Below are 21,098 nucleotides of genomic sequence, written 5' to 3'. Positions count from 1 at the left end.
AAAAAAGCTACCCGCCCCCCCCACCAACCATGCAGCGATTCTACTGCTGGGGATTCATCCCAAAGAACTGAAATCAACATCTCAAAGAGATATGAGCAGTTCTCTCAAAGTCTTTGCTACCGCACCCCTGTTCCTTTTATTTTTATTTATTTTTAAGATTTATTTATTTATTTATTTATTTATTTATTTATTTGACAGACAGATTACAAGTAGGCAGAGAGGCAGGCAGAGAGAGAGGAGGAAGCAGGCTCCCCGCTGAGCAGAGAGCCCAATGCGGGGCTCAATCCAGGGACTCTGGGATCATGACCTGAGCCAAGGCAGAGGCTTTAACCCACTGAGCCACCCAGGCGACCCCACCCCCACCCCGTTGCTTTTAAATCTAACCAAAAGAAACCTCCCACCCCCGCCGGCTCCCAGGACAAATCCTAGGTTCTGTACCCCACCCCCCACCCCACCGCACCCCACCGCACCCCACAGCCCCTCGCCCAGACCTGCCCGCCCCGGATAACCGAATTTCGCTCCCTGCCGGGGCGTCTCGGCCCTGGCCAGAACACGCTTGGGGAAGGCGCCCGCACCCCGCGAGAAGCCGGGGCATGCCTAGCTGGGGGGGCCATCGGGCCATCGTCAGGCGGCCGCGCAATCCAGAGCAGCGTGACACGACGACCCGGGGGCGGTGACGCTGGGGGCCGAAACGGGGCGGTGCGCTCCCGGGCGCCTGGCTTCCTGGGCTGTCGCCAGCCCGGCTGGGCGGGCGGAGGCGGGGGCCGGGCGCGGCCTTTTAAGGCCGGGAGGAGTGGCCGGGCCCGGGGGTCAGCCGCGCTAGGCCGGCCACTGTCACAGGCGTCCCGCGCTCCGGCTTGGTCCCGTCCTGCGCGCACCCGGCCGCACGGCGCACACTCGCGCTCTGGGACCACATCCCGCCCCTCTCCGAGAGTCCTCATGGGGCCCGAGGCCGCCTGCCCAGGGAGGGGCCTCCTGTCTGGCCTCCAGGTGAGGACCTGGATCGAACCCGTGGTGGCTTCCACGCAGGTGGCCGCCTCCCTCTACGAGGCGGGGCTGCTCCTTGTGGTGAAGGCGTCCTTTGGAGCCGGGGCCTCCTCCAACCACAGCACCAGCCCGTCGCCCCGGGACGCCCAGGAGGACCAGCAGCAGAGGGCCATCTCCAATTTCTACATCATCTACAACCTCGTGGTGGGCTTGACGCCGCTGCTGTCTGCCTATGGGCTGGGCTGGCTCAGTGACCGCTACCACCGCAAGATCTCCATCTGCGTGTCCCTGCTGGGCTTCCTGCTCTCCCGCCTCGGGCTGTTGCTCAAGGTGCTGCTGGACTGGCCCGTGGAGGTGCTGTACGGGGCAGCGGCGATAAATGGGCTATGCGGCGGCTTCTCGGCCTTCTGGTCCGGTGTCATGGCACTGGGCTCCCTGGGCTCCCCCGAGGGTCGCCGCTCTGTGCGCCTCATCCTCATCGATCTGATCCTGGGAGTGGCAGGATTCTGTGGGAGCATGGCCTCTGGGCATCTCTTCAAACAGATGCCTGGGCACTCCGGGCAGGGCCTGGTGCTGACCGCCTGCAGCGTGAGCTGGGCTGCTTTTGCGCTTTTCTACAGCCTCTTGGTCCTGAAGGTCCCTGAGTCGGTGGCCAGACCCAGCAGGGCGCTCCCCGTGGTGGACACGGTATCTGGCACGGTTGGCACCTACCGTGCCCTGGATCCCGATCAGTTAGACAAGCAGAGTGTGGTGGGGCACCCTCCAGCCCCTGGGAAGGCACAGCCCCCAAGGACTATCATTGCCCTGCTCTTTGTGGGTGCTGTCGTATATGACCTGGCTGTGGTGGGCACCGTGGACGTGATGCCCCTCTTCATGCTAAGGGAGCCTCTCAGTTGGAACCAAGTGCAGGTGGGCTATGGCATGGCTGCAGGCTACACCGTCTTCATCACCAGCTTCCTGGGCGTCCTGGTCTTCTCCCGCTGCTTCCAGGACACCACCATGATCATGATCGGTATGGTGTCTTTTGGGTCAGGAGCCCTCCTCTTGGCGTTTGTGAAAGAGACATACATGTTCTACATTGGTGAGTCCGGCTTTCCTGGGGAAGCAGGACAAGGAAAATGTGGACCCCTAGGGTCATGGGGCTGACATGGTGTGGTGTGGCGTGGCGTGGTGTGGCATGGTGTGGTCTAGGTGTCCCAGCTCAGCACCAGGGATGGGACCTACTATCTTACGAAGGGAGACAGGATTACATGCGGTTGAGTTAATGTAGTTGCACTGTATTGTGTTATCTGTGTTGCCCACTGAAAGGTTATTGGAGCCGTGCCCGTGGCTCTAGGTCAGGGGAGGGTCAGTCAGTGGTGTCTGCAGTCAGTAGGGAAGGTTTTGGGTTGGCCTTAGGAGAAGGGGTTAGATTTTTTCTCTTCAGTTTTAAAGGGACAAAACATTGAAGTAATCAGGCTGGAAAGATCCCTTCATTAAAATCATTTCAGGCCAAGCATGGGCTGTTTAAAAATGGATTAAAAACTCTCCATAAATGCCTTTCACAACCAATGTAATAAATTCTCTCAAAGAAGTAGAATGAAGTTTCCATCTGAGGACCACAGGCAGAGAGCTCTAGATCCAGGCTTTAATCGAACTTTCTACAATGATAGAATTCTTCTAAAATCTGTGCTGTCCAATATGGTAGCCACTGGCCATGTGTGGCTCTTGAGCACTTGGAATGTGGCTAGCACCGCTAAAGAACAGAATTTTATATTTGATTTTAATTTATTTATATAGTCACTTGTGGCTAGTGGTTGACATATTAGAAAAAACAACAAGAAAAAACAAGGCTGTCCCTTGGCTGAGGGCCCATGTCTCAGAAAACACCTAACAAAATGGCAACTTTGGCCTGGCCAGCTCCCAGTTAGACAGGCTGCGTGCAGAGGCCAGAGTACCTGTCTCCCTTCCTACCACCTCTACCTCTCCTTTCCTCTCTCCACACACTCACACACCTAAACACACACCACACTGGGATTATGAATAAGGAAGGAAGGGTGCGTGGCAGCTGTGTAACGTGGCACACATTCCTGGGTACACTTTGCCAAAGCTCCTGCAACTGTCTCCCAGAGGAGGTTGTGAATGGTGACAGAAGACACCTCTGTCCCGGTGACAAGGTGAAGAGTCCTGAGTCACTCAGTGACATCAGCTCCACTTCCCTAGATGCCACTTAAATCTGCCAGTGAAGACAGCCTTCACTATCCATCCCCGTGCCAGCTGTGCCCTGCCACCTCACAAGTGGGTCTGTGGCATCAATGGCACCGTCAGAGCTCAGGGACTCGGCCTGCCTGGGAGGGGGGCGGGCATTAGTCCACTAGTGGAGAAACCACTAGATCCAGGGCAAGCCCATGCGGTCTGTGGGGAAGGGGAGATTCCTGGTAAGACTTTTTGCTTTCTTCTGATTTACTCCTTGGCCAAGGCAGGGCACATGAGGAGTGTTCTTGTGTGATTTCCTTCCAGCTCGAGCTGTCATGCTGTTCGCGCTCATCCCCATCACAACCATCCGATCAGCAATGTCCAAACTCATCAAGGGCTCCTCTTATGGTACGTTAAAGAAATCTCTCTGAAATTCTCTGCCCAGCCTGTTTCAGAGCTGCTTGGGTTGAAGCACAGGGTTCAGACTTACAGAAGGTCTACGAGAGAGTTCCAGAAGCTGCCTTCAATACACTAGGAACACTCTGGGGTCCATCCAGGGCAGAGGGGGTGAAAACAGGAGGATGGGAAAGACTCAGAAAGTCAGTCACTGAAAAGCCACAGTCAGGGGAGGAGGCTACTATCTGTGGGTTTTGGAAAGATCCAGCTGGATAGAGGCAGGAGTCCTGGTGGAGTGAGCTGAGACTGAGAGGGAGTTCTGAGAAGGACGCAGAGCCTCCTGAGAGCTCCCTGGAGACTCAGCTAGTGGGTAACAAGGAAGGGACAGCAGCACATCTTCTTGGTAACCCCTGTCCCTTCCACAGGAAAGGTGTTCGTCATCCTGCAGCTGTCCCTGACTCTGACCGGTGTGGTGACCTCCACAGTCTACAACAAGATTTATCAACTCACCATGGAAAAGTTTGTTGGCACCTGTTTTGCTCTCTCCTCCTTTCTCTCCTTCCTGGCCATCATCCCAATTGGGTAAGACAGGAGCAGTGACTGTGGTTTGGGCTGAGGCCCTGGGGCACATGTCAGGGCCCGCTGGACCCCCTCCAGCCTATTAGCATAAAGAATTATTTATTTGCAGCCTTTAGGCAGTGGGTTCTGGGTCGGCTCTCCCACAAAGAAAAAGTCCTCCTGTTCCTCAGGAGGAATCTGGCAATGTGGGAAACCCCCAAAGTCCTGAATAATGAACAGACAGCCACAAGCAGCTGGCATACTTCCTGGCAGTGTGGTAATTCACTTTGTTTATGAAAGCCTCATAGACTTCCTTGTAATCAGAGGCTGGGATTAGAAACCCTTGTGAACCACTTCCACCCCTTTTGTTTAGGTCCTTTTAGATGAGAACCATCCTGCCTCACTTCTGGGTATTCTTGGCATGCCCTCCAAAGGCTTGACAACTGGCGGTCTCTGGGCTCAGCCACTTCCCCACCTGCCCCAACACTCTCACATGCCACTGGACTGTGGGAGCTCCCTAGAGGACTTAGGCAATTCCTTTGATCTCTCTGTGAGAGTTGTCTCATTGGTCAAATAAGAGCAATCAAGTCAGAAAAATAACAGGCAGGAAGACCACTGGAGAAGCCAAAGAGAGGAACTCCACTCCCAGGGTAAGAGCACCAGCTTTGGACATCACCAAAACAGACCAAAATGGTCTCTGACCAGCCCTCTCTCATGCAGGTCACCAGAGCAAGCCACACTGCAAGCCATATATGCAATTGTCAATTTTCTAGTAATGTTTAAAAATGATAACAGGTGAAATTAATTCTAGTAAACATTTGATTTTACCCAATATATCCAAAATATCACTCTAATATCTAGTCAATTTACAAAAGTATCAGAGAGCTTTGGTTTTTTTAAGTCTTTGAAATCCGGATATATGTTATGCTGATGGCACATCTCAGTTTGGACTCCATTTGCACATGTTTCAAGTGCTCAGAGGCCTGTGCAATAGTGGCTACTCCATTATCACAGTCTTGGATGGTTTAAGCCCGTTTACCCCTTCTCATTCAGTGAGGTCCTCTCGTGCTTGTATCAATCCCACCACAGTCGAAAGGAATACAGTAAATATATCCACACTAAGGGGCAAGGGATTTGATAAGGATTTGCATTTTAGGGGACCTGCCTGGTAGCACAGAGAGCTCTATGCGTCAGTAATGGTGGCATTACAGACAGCCCAATAGAAACCAATCGAGGGCAGCCTGAAAGAAGCAGGAAGTAGATGGCAGTAAGGCCTTGTGAGAATTCTCACATCGTAATATACGTCCCTGCCTACACAGAAGGTTGATGCACTTTTTTTCTTTTTTCTTTTTTTTTTTTTATAAGATTATTTATTTATTTATTTGTCAGAGAGAGAGAGCGAGCGAGAGCAAGCACAGGCAGACAGAGTGGAAGGCAGAGTCAGAGGGAGAAGCAGGCTCCCCGCGGAGCAAGAAGCCCGATGTGGGACTCGATCCCAGGACGCTGGGATCATGACCTGAGTCGAAGGCAGCTGCTTAACCAACTGAGCCACCCAGGCGTCCCACTTTTTTTCTTTTTAAAATTTATTTATTTGACAGAGAGAGAGAGAGAAAACACAAGTAGGGGGAGCAGCAGGCAGAGAGAGAGGGAGAAGCAGCCTCCTTGCTGAGTGGGGAGCCCAACGTGGGGCTTGATCCAAGGACTTTGGGATCATGATTTGAGCCCAAGGCAGATGCTCAACCAACTGAGCCACCCAGATGCCCCAAGGCTGAGCCTCTTGAGCCATCAATCATGAAGGCTCTTTGCTCGACTTCATGGTTGAGAAAAGAAAGATGGGCCAATGAGAAAATAAGGAAGGGAGGGTGGAGGGAGGGAGGGACAGCGGGACAGAGGGAGGGACGGACGAGGGAAGGCCTTTTCCTGGGCCCTATTTTTATGTGAGACTTGGCTGAATGGGTTGGGCTCAGCTAGACCTTAGCATGCAATGCCAATTTCCCAGCTGTTTGCCCAAGTAAGTGATGGATTAGTAGCTGTGCCACTTGGAAGTCATCCAGCCCTATTTGGGAGATGGACGAAATAGTCTCCTTAACCTAAATAAACAAACAAAGGAAAACAGAACAAAAGAAAACAAGCCTGAGTAGTTAATGTGTGGCATAGTTAGATAAATGGACCAATGAAAGCCATGAGAAAATACAGTAGTTGGTTCCTTTCTACTGTTTCACTGCTTCTGGTGTGTACTGAGTGGGATGCTGGTCTTGCGTAAGAGACTTCTACGCAAAGAAGGAGGTGGGCTTCTCTTGACCTCTCACCCCAGGACACTATGTAATGTGTGCTTGGATTTGGTCAGACTTTCCCGGTGTCTTCCTCAGGCCCTGAAGGGTCTTTGTGATTTTCTATCACAGATGCAGGGACAGGATCTTGAATCTATCAGGTAAGTACCTGAGTGCTTACGGGAATGAGGCACTGAAGTAGTTGATCATTATTTCTCTCTCACAGTCATGTACCAGTAAAGAGACACATGAGAAAATAAAGCCTCATTGGCTATATGCTAGAATCACCTAGAAAGCTTTAAAAGTCACTGATGTCTGGATCCTACCCCCAGAGATTCTGACTCAGTCGATCTGGGGTGCAGCCCTGGGCACAGGACTTTTTAAAAGCTCTCCAGATGATCTGAATATACAACCAAGATGGAGAACTCTGGTGCAAGTGTTTCCATTACCTTTCCTTCCATGGAGTCCCTGAATGAACAGGATCTTGAAAAACTCTTAAAGTTAGAAGAGGCCAAGGCGGTACCATCAATCAATCAAGTGAGAGCGCCGGGGAAAAAAACAGTAGAACTTTCCAACCACAGAGAGAAAAGCTACATTCTAATGACATCGAAGCCCAGGAAGGCATGTGAGAGCAGGGAACAGAGGAGGCAGCAGAGGGCAGAATGCTGGAGGAGTGGTCTCTGGGCCAGAGCTGCCAACAACCTGCTTGCCAGAAGGGACTGGTGTCCCCGGCCCATTCTGGTCCCAAAGTGAGTCCGTTTCACATTACTGTTGAGAACCGGCCTTCTCCTACTTGCTCTTCTTACGTGCAATTGGGAGATGTTAAAGGAATAACTGTCTCTGCCCGTCTGTGACCTACTCGCCACTTGATTCTTCTCTGCCCTCCCCACCCTTTTTAAATTAATAGTAACAATAGCAAACATGTAAATAGCCCTTATCATGGGCCAGCTACTACTTAAAATATTGCATATATTTAATGAATTTAATCTTCCCCCAAAGTTCTTGGAGGTCATTACTATTGCTATTTTTGCAAATAAGGAGATAGACATTCTAGGGTGTTCTGTAACTTACCAAATGTCCACAGCCAAAAAGTGGCAGAGACAAGGGTTGAATCCAGGCTGTCTCTGACCCACCACAGGGCACTGCTTCTTAGAGGAGTCACCAGTGTCAGGGTGCCACCTGTCCCGTCTCCTTAGAGAGCTCCCTCCCCGCGAGAGCGAGCCACTCTCTCCTGAATGCTTACTGAACTGACATGTGATCTACCACCCAATCTCTCCTCAACCTCCACTGGCTTCCTGGTCAGCTTCTGCAAAGGCTGGTGTGCCCTTGCTGCGTCCTCATCTCCCACCCATCTGAGCCCCCCCCCACCCCGACCACCAGAGCTCTTCTCATCAAGGCCACTAACAACTCTTCAAGGCTGAAGCCACTGGACTCCCTGCGGTCCTCACCCCACATGATTTCCTCACGGTCCCCACACCACTGGTCTCTCTCCACTGTCATTGGGCTTTCTCAACACCTTATTGCTTCTTCCTGACAAACCACCAAATGGAAGATTCTTTAGGGCTCTTCTCTGGGATCTCACTTCATATTCTCTCTCTGAGCAAACTACTTTCAAAACTTGGAATTACCAACTAAGTTTCCAAAATTGGGTTCTTGATGCCGTCGTACGTCTGCTCCCTCTCCAGCCTGTCCTACCTCACTAAAAGGCACCGCCACTCTCTCAGGAAGAGAAACCCAAGTCACCAATCTCCTCCCTCCTCTCTACCTCCCCTTACCGCTAATCCATCAGACCTCATTGACTCCATCTTCAAAATAGCCCTAGATTTCATCCTTTTCTTTTTATCGCTACTGCTACCACCCCGAGGCCTGAGCACTTGAAAAAGTGGATTAGCCTCTGAACCGTTAGCCCCATGTCCACTCTTGTGCCCACCCCATCCTCCCTCTACCAGGTGCCCAGAGCAATTTCCTTCAAGTGTTTAAACAGATCATGTCATCTCCTGCTCAAAGTTCTGCATTTGGCTTTCACTGCTGTTAGGATACAACCTGAATGTCTGTCCATGGACCACAAGGCCCCACAGAGTCCGGGCTTGCCAACCTCCCTGGTGCCTGCTGCTGCTGTTAACCACCCTCCCCCACCCCATGCCTCAGCCCCAGTGGTTGCCCCTTGTGTCCTTCTCCCTTCTTAAACCAACTGGCTATGGTCCTAACCCATTCCCAACCTAAATTAGGTCCTTCTATCATATGATCCCAAAGCTTCCTGTACTTTCCTTCATAGCATGACAGCTGATGATTAGTGATTGCCTTTTCATAAGCCTGCCCACTGGATGTTAGGCTGCCTGAGGGCAGGAACCATGGCTTTCTGGCTCAGCATGGATAGTCTGTGCCCAGCAGAGAGCCTGGCATGTAAAGAGTACTCAAAAAGGATCTAAAGCATCCTCTGTTGGAAGGGTGTGGCCCCTACTGACCAGCACGGTGAACCTCCAACCCCCAGAGCTGCCTCTTGGCTGACCTGAAGGCAGGGCTGGCCATCCCATCGGGTCTACGTGGTCAGGTCTCTGCAGGATTCAGCTGGAGTCAGGACTGCAGCCAGGCATTCACGGCGTTGTGGGTAGCTGCCTCCACTGCTGGGCTTTCCTGCCGGCTTAGTAATACAATGAGTTTTGTTTCAAGTACAGTAAGTGCTTCTCCCTGTGGAGCCCTGTGGCTTATGGAAGATGGAAAGTCAGAGTTTTGGGAAGAGCTCACAAAGCTCTCCCTTAGAAGGTTTGGATTCTCATTCATACCCCATCCAGCAGCTCCAGGAGCTGGCCATCAGCCAGGAAGAGCTGTGCTCTAACTTAGACTCTGAGGCTCCTAGGGCTCAAACACAGGAAAGACCGAGGACCCCAGAGGTGGAAGGACAGGCCAAAGGACAGGCTGAAGTACAGGCCGAAGTTCACATAGATCCAAGACTTGGCCTCAGATCTCCTAATTCCTATGCATCCCCTTAGCTACAAATATTTGCAAACAACATAATGAGGATTTGTGGAAGGGGGCTATGGAAAGGCAGAAGATGAGATAGCCAATTCTGCTTGCGATTAGCCAGTCTTGACCTTGAAATACACGTGGGAGGTCATCATCAGGCAGAAGTGAGATGGAAAGTGTAGACGTAAAGGTCTTGAGATGTCTTAGGACTGGAACGGGCCTGGAGTGGGAGAAGTTTCCTCCCGCCATCTTCCAACTCCAAACAGCCTCCCGGGCATGAGGGACAGAGCCTCTCAGGTGGCTGTTGGTGGGGAGGAAAAGGCACACCCTTTGCCTCATTCCAGTTGTTGGCTTGTAATTCTGGATTGTCAATTCTTACAGCATCGTGGCCTATAAACAAGCCTCATGGTTGCAATATGGTGACATCACGGAGACATGATGGTGCTGACCTACGGGAGCTGTGAGGACCAGCAACAGCAGGACCCCTTTGAAGGCAAAGGAAGGAACTGAGTGCTGGTGACCAAGGCAACCCACCACCCCCAAACCCCGAGTTCAAGCCAGAGTTGGCCTCGGAATGACCCGCTCTGGCTCTGGGGTCCCTGGTGGGTGGGGGAATAGCATTTTCTTGGTGATAGAAAAACTTTCTCAGTTTTCAGATGTCCCTGCTAAACAGAGATTGGGTTCAGGGCTCAGGAGAGTGTGAACATTCAAAGGTTATATGTAGGCTGCATACACAGTCACGCCAGATGCACCCAGGGCTTCAGATGGCAGCCCGCTTTCTTCCAGGAGCTGTCACCGGGGCTCCAAGGTATGGCTAACCAGTCACCCAGGCGCTGCGCTGGGAGGCCCACATGAGAACTCCAACCAAAGCACACATTTTCAATAGCCTAAGGGGAACACAGAGGGGATGTTTTATAAGAACTCCCAATGTTTTAGGAGATTTGGGGCTCCGGCTCTTGGATTCAGGGTGGTTTTATTGTTGTTGGTACTGTTGCTTTTAAGAAGCGAATACCAAAAGACTTTCTTTAGTGGAATATTATATTGAATATTTCCAGTCAACAGTACTCCCCCCAGTGGGTGGTGTGAAGGGAGAGGGGAGAGGAGATGTGCTAAGAGTCATTTTATTTCAAGGTACCTATTTTTATAGGCTATTTTACTTACATAGAGAAAAGCAGACTCACTTCCTAATAAAATGGACATTTATTGTATGTGTGTGAATCGCTCTGCTCTGGTCAGGCTCCCTCTATAACTACAGGCATGGCATTCTCATACTGGGGTCAAACTTGAATCTACAGAATATATTTAAAGCTCCAAGAATTTGGGCTCAGAGAGTCTGCATCTCTGATCCCTTTCAGGGAAAAAAAAACTAAACTTTCTGGCATGTGTCCTGAGGTCCTAGAACCAGGGTCCTAGAACCAGGGTCCTAGAAGCTAGAACCCGAGATATGGCAAAAATATGATTGTTCCTGTCCCAGAGCCCATGTCTAGCAGGTGCAGCAGATAAGAGTCTCCAGCAACAATGTATCCTACAACACATGCTAACCTAAGGAAGCAAATAATCCAGATTTAGGAAAGCACGGAAGGCTTCTCAGAAGTGGCACATGGTAAGACTGGAAGGATAAGGAGTTACGGAGGCCGGAAGTTAAGGGCCAGTCCAGGCAGAAGGAATCACAGCTGGAAGGCCTGAAGGTGAAAAATCCTGGGATAGAGGAATTCAATATAAGGGGAGTGAGGAGAAAGGGAGGGGGCAGATACCAAAGGAACAGGATCAAGACATGAGACTGGAAAGGTAAGGAGGAACAACACACAAATAGAGCCTTAAAAAAAAAAAGTTTTTCTTCCAAGTTATGGGGCTAGCTGGTGGAGGATTTCAGGCAGGAGCACGAACTGGGGGAGGAAGGAGCAGGAGCGAGCACTACTTGCAGAAAGGAGGCAAGAGCAGAGATGCAGAAATCCAGGTGATGGACGATGGAGGACTGATGCTGGAGAAGGAGCTACAAGGATCGAGAAAAGTGAGGGACTCAGAGAGATCCTTGGGCGCTAGTAGTCAACGGGAGTGGGGGATGGATGAACCGCAGAGGGTGAGGCAGATGGAGGCAAGAATGCTCAGATTCGGGGTTCAGGCAACTAGGAAGAAGGCAGAGCCTCTCACTGAGACAGGCAACATGGATGGAGGAGGGGGGGATGGGAAGAGGACTTCAAGGCCACGCTCACCTCTCTAAACTCTCACAGTCATGCTCCTTGCCCTGGACTCCTTCCCTCGTGTCCCAGCTTGACTGGCTCCCCAACCTGGATGAATCTCATTGTTGGCTGCTCCATTCCTGCTCCTGAAAAACTGGCTTGCAACATCCAGAAACATTTCTTTACGTGCCCACACTCATCCTTGCTGTGAGCTCGTGGCTTTTATTTTAAAATTTTTATTGTGTTATGTGAGTCACCATACAATACCTCGTTAGTTTTTGATGCAGTGTTCCATGATTCACTGTTTGTGTAGAACACCCAGTGCTCCCTGCAATACATGCCCTCCTTAATACCCATCACTGGGCTCATTCATTCCCCCCACCCCCTCCTCTTGAAAATCCTCAGTTTGTTTCTTGGAGTCCACAGTCTCACATGATTCATTTCCCCCCCCCTTCACTTTCCCTTTCCTTCTCCTAATGTCCTCCATGTTACTCCTTATGCTCCACAAGTAAGTGAAACCATATCATAATTGACTTTCTCTGCTTGACTTATTTCACTCAGCATAATCTCTTCCAGTCTTGTCCATGTTGATAAAAAATTGGGTATTCATCCTTTCTGATGGTGGAGTAATATTCCATTGTGTATATATACCTTATCTTCTTTATCTACTCATCTGTTGAAGGGCATCTCGGCCCTTTCCACAGTTTGGCTATTGTGTACATTGCTGCTATGAACACTAGGATACATATGGCCCTTCTTTTCACTACATCTGCATCTTTGGGGTAAATACCCAGTAGTGCAATTGCAGGGTCATAGGGTAGCTCTATTTTTAATTCTTTTTTCAGGAATCTCCACACTGTTTTCCAAAGTGGTTGCACCAACTTGCATTCCCACCAACAGCATTAGAGAGTTCCTCTTTCACCACATCCTCTCCAACATTTGTTGTTTCCTGCCTTGTTAATTCTGACCATTGTAACTGGAATAAGGTGGCATCTCAATGTGCTTTTGATTTGAATTTCCCTGATGGCTAATGATGAACACTTTTTCATGTGTCTGCTAGCCATTTCTATGTCTTCATTGGAGGAGTGTCTGTTCATGTCTTCTGCCCATTTTTTGACTGGGTTATCTGTTGTTTTGGGTGCTGAACTTGAGAAGTTCTTTATAGATCTTGGATATCACCCCTTGGTCTGTAGTGTTATTTGCGAATATCTTCTCCCATTCGGTATCTTGTGGCTTTAACCAGAGCTGGGCTCTCCAAACCCAGCACTGGCTCCTTTTCAGCCCCACCCACCTGTTACCAACACAGCAGTTTTTGGACATTTGCCCCAGGTCACCAATTCCTCTAAAGGATATTCTAACCCCTTTGATGTTCTCAAAGTGTTGCTTCTGGACCAGCAGCATTAACACCCCTAAGGAACCTGTTAGAGATACAAATTCTTGGGCTCTACCCAAACCAAACTCTAGAGGTAGAGGTAGGGTCCAACAACTGGTGTTTTTCACAAGTCCTCAAGCTTATGAGCTTATTCTTATCTTTGGGCCATTTTCTCCTTAAGAACTTCACCCTTGCCCTCCTCCTCCTCTCCCTGCATCCTTAATTCCTGAGGCCCAGAAAGCCCTGCCCTTCGTACTCTCCCCAAGTAACCTAGTCTACTCCCAGGGATACCAGAATGTTCCTTCCAACAACTGGCCAACACCTCCACTTAAATTTCCTTAAACAAAAGTCCAAACCAAATTCTTCTCCCTCTCCACCATCTGAGTTCACTCCAACCTTTATATTTTTCTCCTGATTGTTTTCATCTGTCAGTGAATGGCATCACCTCCCAGCTCCCAGGCTGGAAACCACATCATCTCTGAGCCCCTTCCCTCGCCACAGAAATCTCTTAAATCCATCTCTATTCCTATCACCTCTTGCCACTTTTATGACCTATTCCCACCTATTCCCTAAGGCTTCAGCCTGACCACAGTCCTCCAGCATACTATCTCCAGCAATTTCTTAAAGCAATTACAAGAAATACACCCCCCCTTTAATTTTCAACTAACAAAGCAAATGGGAATGATTATTATGGGACTACTAGATATTTAAGTTGGCCATACTTATACAAATAATAGAAGAGTTTTCCCATAAGAGCTGTCAAATAGTAAGTGCTAGCAGATACTTAGGTGCTTTGCAGACTTTATTGCTAGTCCTATCGGCAACTCTTCTGGGAAAGCAGGTCTTCATTTCAAAGACCAAAATACTAACATTCAGAGAGATCTGAGATATGATCCCAAACCTCTCTTACCCCACCTTGCCGCCTCATTTTGGTATGACTGCAGTCTTGTATTGTCAGTTTAAGTCCATTTCTGGTGGGCTGCGGTCATTAGGTATAAGATGGACTGAGGATTCTGGTCTCTCTTTGAAACACACTAACACTCTAACGAACCACAGATGATTCTTCTTGCCTTACAGATTTAAAAAAACAAACTAAGAACCATCATGGCAGGGGTGCCTGGGTGGCTCAGTTGGTTAAAAGTGTGACTCTTGATTTCAGCTCAGGTCATGAACTCAGTCATGGGATTGAGCCAGCCCTGCCTGCCTGCCCGTCAATCACCATGGTTACACACAGATAGCAGGTAGTTTCGTCATCTCCCCAAGCTGTAAGATGCAGGAGAAGGTAAACTGAGGATAAGTCTATAGGGATGTGAAGAAGAATTAAAATAGTTCAATTACATATTTTTCCTGTAGCTCTGCATATCCTGATTCCTGCAGGCACACTCCTTATCTCTGTAGAGAAAATAAGAAAACATAATACAAGGCACACATGTTTTCCTGGTGTACAAAGTGGTGCGAATGACAACAGGACTCAAGGTAAAGAAAGCATCTTTCATAGGTTTATTGGTCCATTACTTTAAGTTAATTGAGGAAAAGAAACCTCTTAAATTTACAACCTAATAGTTTATCAAGCAATACAAATTCTTTTGTTTACCTCAAAATGTAATACTAATTTCATAGTAAACAATGGACAGAATTTTTTATACACAGATATATGAAAAAAGTGGACAAAAACCTCGTGCCAGCATCAAAAATGCAACAAAAACTTTATTTTTCTTTTTACAATCTCTGGGTTCCATAACAAAGGGAAAAAAAAAAGGTGACATTCTTTTTAAAGTTTGGTAGCTTCACGAAACAGAGACTTTGACCTGGAAATAAATCACTTTCTCATCTACACACATTCTTGAGCACTTTTTTTTTTTTTCACAGCTTTTGATTTGGCTTATTGGCAGCATGGAGAGAAGAGAAAAACATTTATACAGAGGACTTTATCAATACCTCGGGGTGGGGGGGTTCTGTTAAATTTTTAAATGTAAAGAATGATTTCTAAAAATAAGAAATACAGTCCATCCTTTGGACATGACCTAATAAGTAAAAGTTTTGAATTTCTTTTTCAACAGTTAAAATACAAGTTAGAAAGTTTGCTGGCAGTTTATTGTGTGGGAAGATATCAGGTGAACATCAGCTCTCAATGCATTCCCAATGCACAGACACCAAGGGGATCAAGCACACGGACGTACAGTGGACAGGGCGTCTACTGGACAGGACCAAAACCTCAGGAGTGTCCCGGTGAATGGTGCTGACTGTGAAGAGCTGCTGGTTTGTTGTTCCACGAAAGCCCAGCTGACACACGTGTCCTCGGATCACACCAAACCACCTTTTGTTTGCAACCTCCTCTGCCCCCCTGCTTCCACACTGGGGAAACAGCCATCCCCTTTTCATCCTTCCAGTACCACTGTGACTGCAGGGCTGGTCTGAGACTGTGAACCACCTGTCGAGCAGAGGTGTGGACGGGTGTCACCTGCTTTGACCTGGCCCACAGGGAGCCCGGGATCACCTGGGGAGAGAGGTGGCACAGTCGGGGGGAGAGTATGTGTGTGTGTAATACTCAGTCACCGGCGTTCATGGGGAAAGCTCTGCAGAAACGGACTAACGTACATGAGGCGACACAGTAGGGCTTAGGTTTTTGGCATTTCAACCTGTGGAGAATTTCTATCTAAAACACACTGATCTGAGGCCCTCCCCCCACCCCTACCCACTGGTTTCCTGGTTATCTTTTTAAAAGCTGTTCTGCAGAATCCGGGTAAACCATTAATACTGTCACAATCTAGAGTTCTTTGTGTCTCTGTGATTTGTCGATGCCGGATACCATATATTCTCTACAATCAAGAGGGTGCCAAAAGGCACTGAGTTCATCTTTCACACTTTAAAACAAACAAACAAACAAACAAAATGGTTTAGTGGTCCCTGTGTTTCCTTACATTATCAAAAATATCATTTGGCAATAGCAACACTTAGCTTTCTCTTCCCAAAAGGCAGCCCTATTCACGAACCTCTTTCTTCTTAAGGAGGGCTGAGGATGGGCTATGTTAGGCCTTTAGTATTAAGCTCAACAACCAATTATGTGTCTAAAAACTCCTTGTACCCAGAATCTAAAACACATGAGTTGAAGAATAAGGCATATGAAAAGGTGTTGATCATTCTCAAAAAGCAGAGTTAGGCTTTCAACAGTCTGTGGCATTTTTAAAAGTCTGGGTTTGTTGATTTTCCAGTGCTAACTACAAAGAATGTTTCTGACTCAAATACCTTATTGGCTTTCTTAAAGTTATTTTTTCCAAAGCATGCACTTACAGGCTACCTAGAGTAATAAAAACTACCCAGATGACTTATTTTTGCTGCCACACAGAAAGGGTTAGACAGTCATATCCAGAATGCATTTCAAACACACATGATTAAGGGACAATAGTCAAACTCCCTGCGACAACAGGCTGTCCTCCGCCTTTTCTAATGCGGACAGCCCTGCACACATCCTCATCTGGGCAGCTGGAGGGAGACCATCCTTAAAACAGAAAGCTAACCACCTAATGGGTGAACTGATGAAAAGAATCAGGTTTTTGGTTTATTTGCTAAATCAAAAAACCACGAGGAAGCGGAAAACAACTCCAACACACCCAGCTCTATAGGTCCGTCGGGTGCAGGGGATGACATTTTCCTCAGATCTATGGACAAATGCCACCTGTCATCTGAATGGAGAAAACACAAGAGGGCCTGTCCAATCTGTCACCATCTTGAGAACTCCTGAAAGTGAGAAGGCAAACCCAAATTCCCAAAACATCCTGTAAGCGGGGATCACCAAAGCAAGTGTTACTCCAGCCTTAGAAGACTGCCCAGCTTCCACGGGCCTTTCAAGCAGGCGTCTGGGAAGGCAGGTGGCAGGCCTGCTATGCCGGGCCCTGACCAGAGGTGGCCCACCTTCTGAGCAGAGGCGTTCTTTAGGGCAGCCAAAGGAGAATCCAGTTCTAACCTATTCGGAGACCCACAGACACGAGGCTAATATGAACCTGGGGGGCTGTGGTGGGTCCCACTCTCTAGCCCTCTCTCGGGACAGAGTCTAAAGAAGGACTACTCTCATTCCAATGAATGGTTTCAGAACAAAGCCAGGGCCCAGATTTCAGTGCTGTGGACAGCAGGGCCCAGGCCCTCAGACTCTGGATGTATCCTGGGCTGATACCGGCCGTCCCAAGAGAGAAACCCCACTTCCATATGCCCACCCAGCCACCACACCCTCTTCTCAAGGAGGACTTCCTACCATTTCAACACAAAGGTGGCCTCGCGAGAGTATTTAAAGACCTCGCGAGGAAGGTGACTGACAAAACAATTCCACAACACGCAGCACACACACTCCAGTTGTGGCTGACATCTGGCAGGAAGACAAAGTTCCATGACATTCACCACGAACCCCTGGAGTTGGATCTGTTACTGTTACTCACCTAAAGACAGGTGTCTGGGGAGTTCAATGAGCGGCACAGTGATACGAGCCAATCCTTTCCATAATTGCACTTAACTGAGGTCATCGGGAATCATAACTAAGTCTTAGAGGACAAAACCCAACCCCAAACGTGGCTGTGTAACATGTTCCCTCCTCATTCGGGAAGAACCATGGTTCTTTGCTTTGGGCAGAGTAGCCTAGAATCTTCTTGTGGATCCAGCACAGGAGAAGGCGGCCAGGATCCACGCCTGCCACGAAGCACACTTGCCGGCTTCAACACCTGCCTCTCCAACACCTGCTCAGTGTCTGGGAATTCTCTCTTCTGCCTGAGCCTGGATTTTTAACCTGGATGAACGCACCTTTCACTTCCCACATACGGGGGACAGTGGACAGGGATCACTTTCCATTCTGTGGCCATGTGCTCAAGATTCAAAACCTGTCCCAGTCTGTCTGCCTGAGGTCAAGCGTGTCCTCGAGCAAAAGCCCCCTGAACAGAAATCTGAGAGAGGAGGCAGTGAGCTCTGCCCCACGACTGTGGAGCCATGCAGGATGGGGTGAGGAAGCCTCCAGGAGGCAGTCTTTGGCACGGAAATCTCTGAGTCACTTCTCACAGGGAATCACCTTTGTGCCCACCAGGAGGAAGGGGCAAATGGCCCGGACCGGTGACCCTCGGGGGCTGAGGGAGCCTCCCTCACTGCCCACCGTGCCTTCTGTCTAGGCCAGCCTCCTCACCTCATGTGACGGCAGCCTGAAGAGGAAGGGGCGAGGGTTCCTTCTTGGGGAACAAGTGTCTCTGCAGGGAAGTCTGTACTGTGCCCTGGTTCTCCCAGCTCTGCTGTCAATGCTCCTGCTCTCCCTGGTGTCTTAAAGCACAGAAACATCGTAAGGGGCAGGAAGAGAGAAAGACAAATCCCAGGATGCCTGCTTCCCCCCTGAGCTCGTCTTCTGCCTCCAGTGGGGTAAGGAATGACTGTGTTTCCCCCACTCCTTTTCCGTGCATCCCAGCGAGGAACCCAACGACTTTTTTGAATGGCTGCCTTCCTTCCCAACTAACCTTTACACAGGAATGCTCCCGGGCTTTGGCAACTAAGCGGCAGGTGAGGTTCTGGTCTTCCGGTAACTCTTTCCCCTGGTCTTTCCAAGCACTCGTTATGCTGGACAACATTTTTAAAGCACACATTCCACAAGGCAAGGCCTGGCACATTCCTGCAGATGAGCACTTGCTGCTAAGGTCAGTCTAGTGCCTTCCATGAAATAGCAAGAGAGGACCCTCGACCCTTTATTAGATACACAACCCTGTTCTACCAGCAAAGTGTCAGGCTGGACCCAGACATCCAGACCTGCACTAACGTGATGGTGTAGAGGTAGTGTGAAACACTGACTAGCCACTCTGGGTAGAGAGCCCGTCCTTACCGTTCTGCTTCAAGGGATCATTTCTAACTGTACCAAACTGAAAATCCGCACTGCAGGCTTTTGGGGATGCCACGAGTGGGTCTGACAGCGCAGGCAAGTACCAAATGATATGAGACTTCTCATTTTAAACTGTGACTTATTTGAACACGATGAAACAGAACTGAATGGTTCTGTGCCATCCTTCTGCCGGACAGCTGATGTCACTAAGTCAGCTGTCCAAGGTCAACGCGGCAGGTGGACGCGGGACAGAGCACTGAGCACATGCTGCACGGAGCTCCGGATCTGCAGGTTAGCCAGCGTCTGCACCAATGTCTCAACACAGCTTGCCTCTATGAGGCTCATACTTAGACTTTTGGAGGGGCTGAGCCACAGAACACAATGGAACCTAGGTAGCTTCATTTCAGGAGGAAACAAAATGAATTAGAAGACAGATCCTCTGGTTGTAGTGTGAAGTGAAGATGGGAGATGCCGCCGGAGGTCGCCAGGAGCTTGGCTCCTCGAACGGAGGAGAGTCTAGCTTATCTAGAAGCAAAGACATCTCTGTTACGCTAGTCCTCTCCAAGCCCCATGCGGTTACGGACTTCCACTCCTGACCGGGGACATCATCAAGGGTTAAAGCACTTCATGTAGAACATTCACGTTGAGTTTACAAAATCTTGACCATGTCACGACAGCGCTGACGGCCTCTCAGCAAAAGTCTGCGCAAACATTCAGTGGACGCGGCAGGGAACACTAAATGGCGACTTTCGGGTGAGGTGAAGGCAGACGGCACGGGGCAGGTGTGGGAATGAGGCCTGCTGCAACCCTGCCAATCCCCGCTCCTGGGGAGCTGCTCAGACTTCCGGCCACACGGATTCCCCATGACGGGCCTAATCTCTACTCTGACGGCGTTTTACAAGCCAAAAAACAACATCGAAGAACTTCACAGAGAAAAATGCACCTTTTTTTTTTTTTCCCATCTTACACAAAACCAAGTTTCCGATCGACTGCATTCTGGTGCGAGAAACAAGTCTGGGGAGCACGGCCCCCCTCGGCTTCCCGAGGTGGTGTGCAAGGCCAAGGAAGCCAGCTTGCTCACTCCAGCACAGACGTGCGCGGACACTGACGGAGACCGTCCTGAGGGACCCGGGAGCCACAAAACGGCTGTCGTTCATCACGAGTGGCTGGCGGGCCACGCTCGCGCTACAGGCCACGGTCCATTAGGGAAGGGCTTTCCACGGAGCTGCCAATGCTTCCGCCTCAGCTGTGATGAGTCAGTAGCCCACAGGGTCCATCCTGGAGTCACCCTGTGTCCACAGAACACAGGGGCTGCCTTCTGTTCACGCCCTCCTCATGTCCTCAAAAAGCAAGAGCTGGGCTCTCTCCCAGCACAGGCAACACTGCAGGGCCCCCAGACAGGAGCCTCCATGATGAGATGTCGGAATGTCAGCCAGGCCGGCCGGCTGTACATCTTCTCAGCTGTTCCATTTTGTCGGCTCCTTTGAGCCACGGAGGTAAGCTTCTTCTGCTGAGGGATGACGCCAGCCCTGCGGACTCCACCAAGGAATAAATACTAATGGAAAACCAGCGGTGGACGAACGGGGAGAGGCGGGCAGGGGAAGAAATACACAAAGGAGAGATGCTTCTGTGGCTGTTTTCTCAGTGCCGGGCCTCTGGCACGACAGGGGCGTTCCGGGACGCCATGCCCTGTGTAGGTTGAAGAGTCTCTGTCCCAGGAGGGAACTTACTTGGCCTCTTGCTTCTCCTGCAGTAGTGGAATGATCGACTCCCATGCCGTGAGGCACTGCAATGACAACACACACAGACACCGTATCAGCACCAGCAGTCAGGACCAGGCACTTTATTCTCTGTTCATCTTACCAGGTTCCTCTGCCTTCAGTACTGGCTAAGGAACGTACGTATGCCATGTCCGACGTCTACACGTACTATCCATTGCTATTAGAAACTAGGGCAGGTGACAGGTGTCTGCTTTGAATACGACATCCCCATCTCTACGGAAGACAGCCTATGTGCAGTGTCCTTAGAGCTCACAGCTGGTGAGCAGAAATGTTCTCACTGGAAGACAGTCTTTTCCTTCCAAAAGCAGAAAAGGTAATGGCTCCAAGTCTTCCATGTGGCCTGCCGTCCTCGGCCAGGTTGAAGACATTGCTCCAGGTGTGGGCAGGACTGACTTGCGGAGGACGCAAATCATATGGGCACAGCCCAGCCCCCTGACTCAGAGGGGGTGGGAACCCCACTCCTTACTGATCTGTTTTGATTGTATGGGCCACTCCTGGATACCAAAAGGGAAAATGGCAGCTGACGGGGGGGGGGGAACCTCTATTCATTGAGTTTCATTGGGTCCAAATGCCATG

At 49.8% G+C, this 21,098-nt stretch overlaps 2 protein-coding genes across 4 annotated transcripts in view; one reads left to right on the top strand and one right to left on the bottom strand.

The window, feature by feature from the left end:
• Positions 1-788: 788 nt before the first annotated feature.
• On the top strand, positions 789-10,558 carry SLC46A2 (solute carrier family 46 member 2). Of its 2 annotated transcripts, XM_045081720.1 has the most exons (5): positions 789-2,068; positions 3,487-3,570; positions 3,984-4,140; positions 6,519-6,547; positions 9,732-10,558. In XM_045081720.1, the coding sequence occupies exons 1-5, from the start codon at positions 940-942 to the stop codon at positions 9,812-9,814; spliced, it is 1,482 nt and encodes a 493-aa protein (XP_044937655.1). In that variant the 5' UTR covers positions 789-939; the 3' UTR covers positions 9,815-10,558. The 2 variants fall into 2 exon arrangements, with proteins under 2 accessions (XP_044937655.1, XP_004747883.2); XM_004747826.3 differs by lacking the exon at positions 6,519-6,547.
• A 3,822-nt stretch (positions 10,559-14,380) lies between these two features.
• SNX30 (sorting nexin family member 30) overlaps positions 14,381-21,098 on the bottom strand; it is a 108,112-nt gene continuing 101,394 nt past the window's right edge. For both annotated transcript variants that reach the window (XM_004747824.3, XM_013053870.2), the window contains exon 9: positions 14,381-20,527. In XM_004747824.3, the coding sequence (XP_004747881.1) occupies positions 20,468-20,527 (60 nt within the window). In that variant the 3' untranslated portion in view covers positions 14,381-20,467. The remainder of the gene's footprint in view (positions 20,528-21,098) is intronic.

Source organism: Mustela putorius, unplaced genomic scaffold (genome assembly GCF_011764305.1).
Source record: "Mustela putorius furo isolate JIRA1106 unplaced genomic scaffold, ASM1176430v1.1 tig00000580_pilon_pilon_pilon, whole genome shotgun sequence".
Taxonomy (NCBI): domain Eukaryota; kingdom Metazoa; phylum Chordata; class Mammalia; order Carnivora; family Mustelidae; genus Mustela; species Mustela putorius.
Note: the sequence above shows the minus strand (reverse complement) of the source record. Positions and strands in the feature narration are given on the sequence as shown.

Bases quoted from the DNA above. Each gene is read 5' to 3' on its own strand.
- SLC46A2 (XM_045081720.1), top strand. From the start codon at position 940: ATGGGGCCCGAGGCCGCCTGCCCAGGGAGGGGCCTCCTGTCTGGCCTC. The intron at 2,069-3,486 runs GTGAGTCCGGCT...ATTTCCTTCCAG, and splicing joins GACATACATGTTCTACATTG to CTCGAGCTGTCATGCTGTTC. The intron at 6,548-9,731 runs GTAAGTACCTGA...CAATTCTTACAG, and splicing joins CAGGATCTTGAATCTATCAG to CATCGTGGCCTATAAACAAG.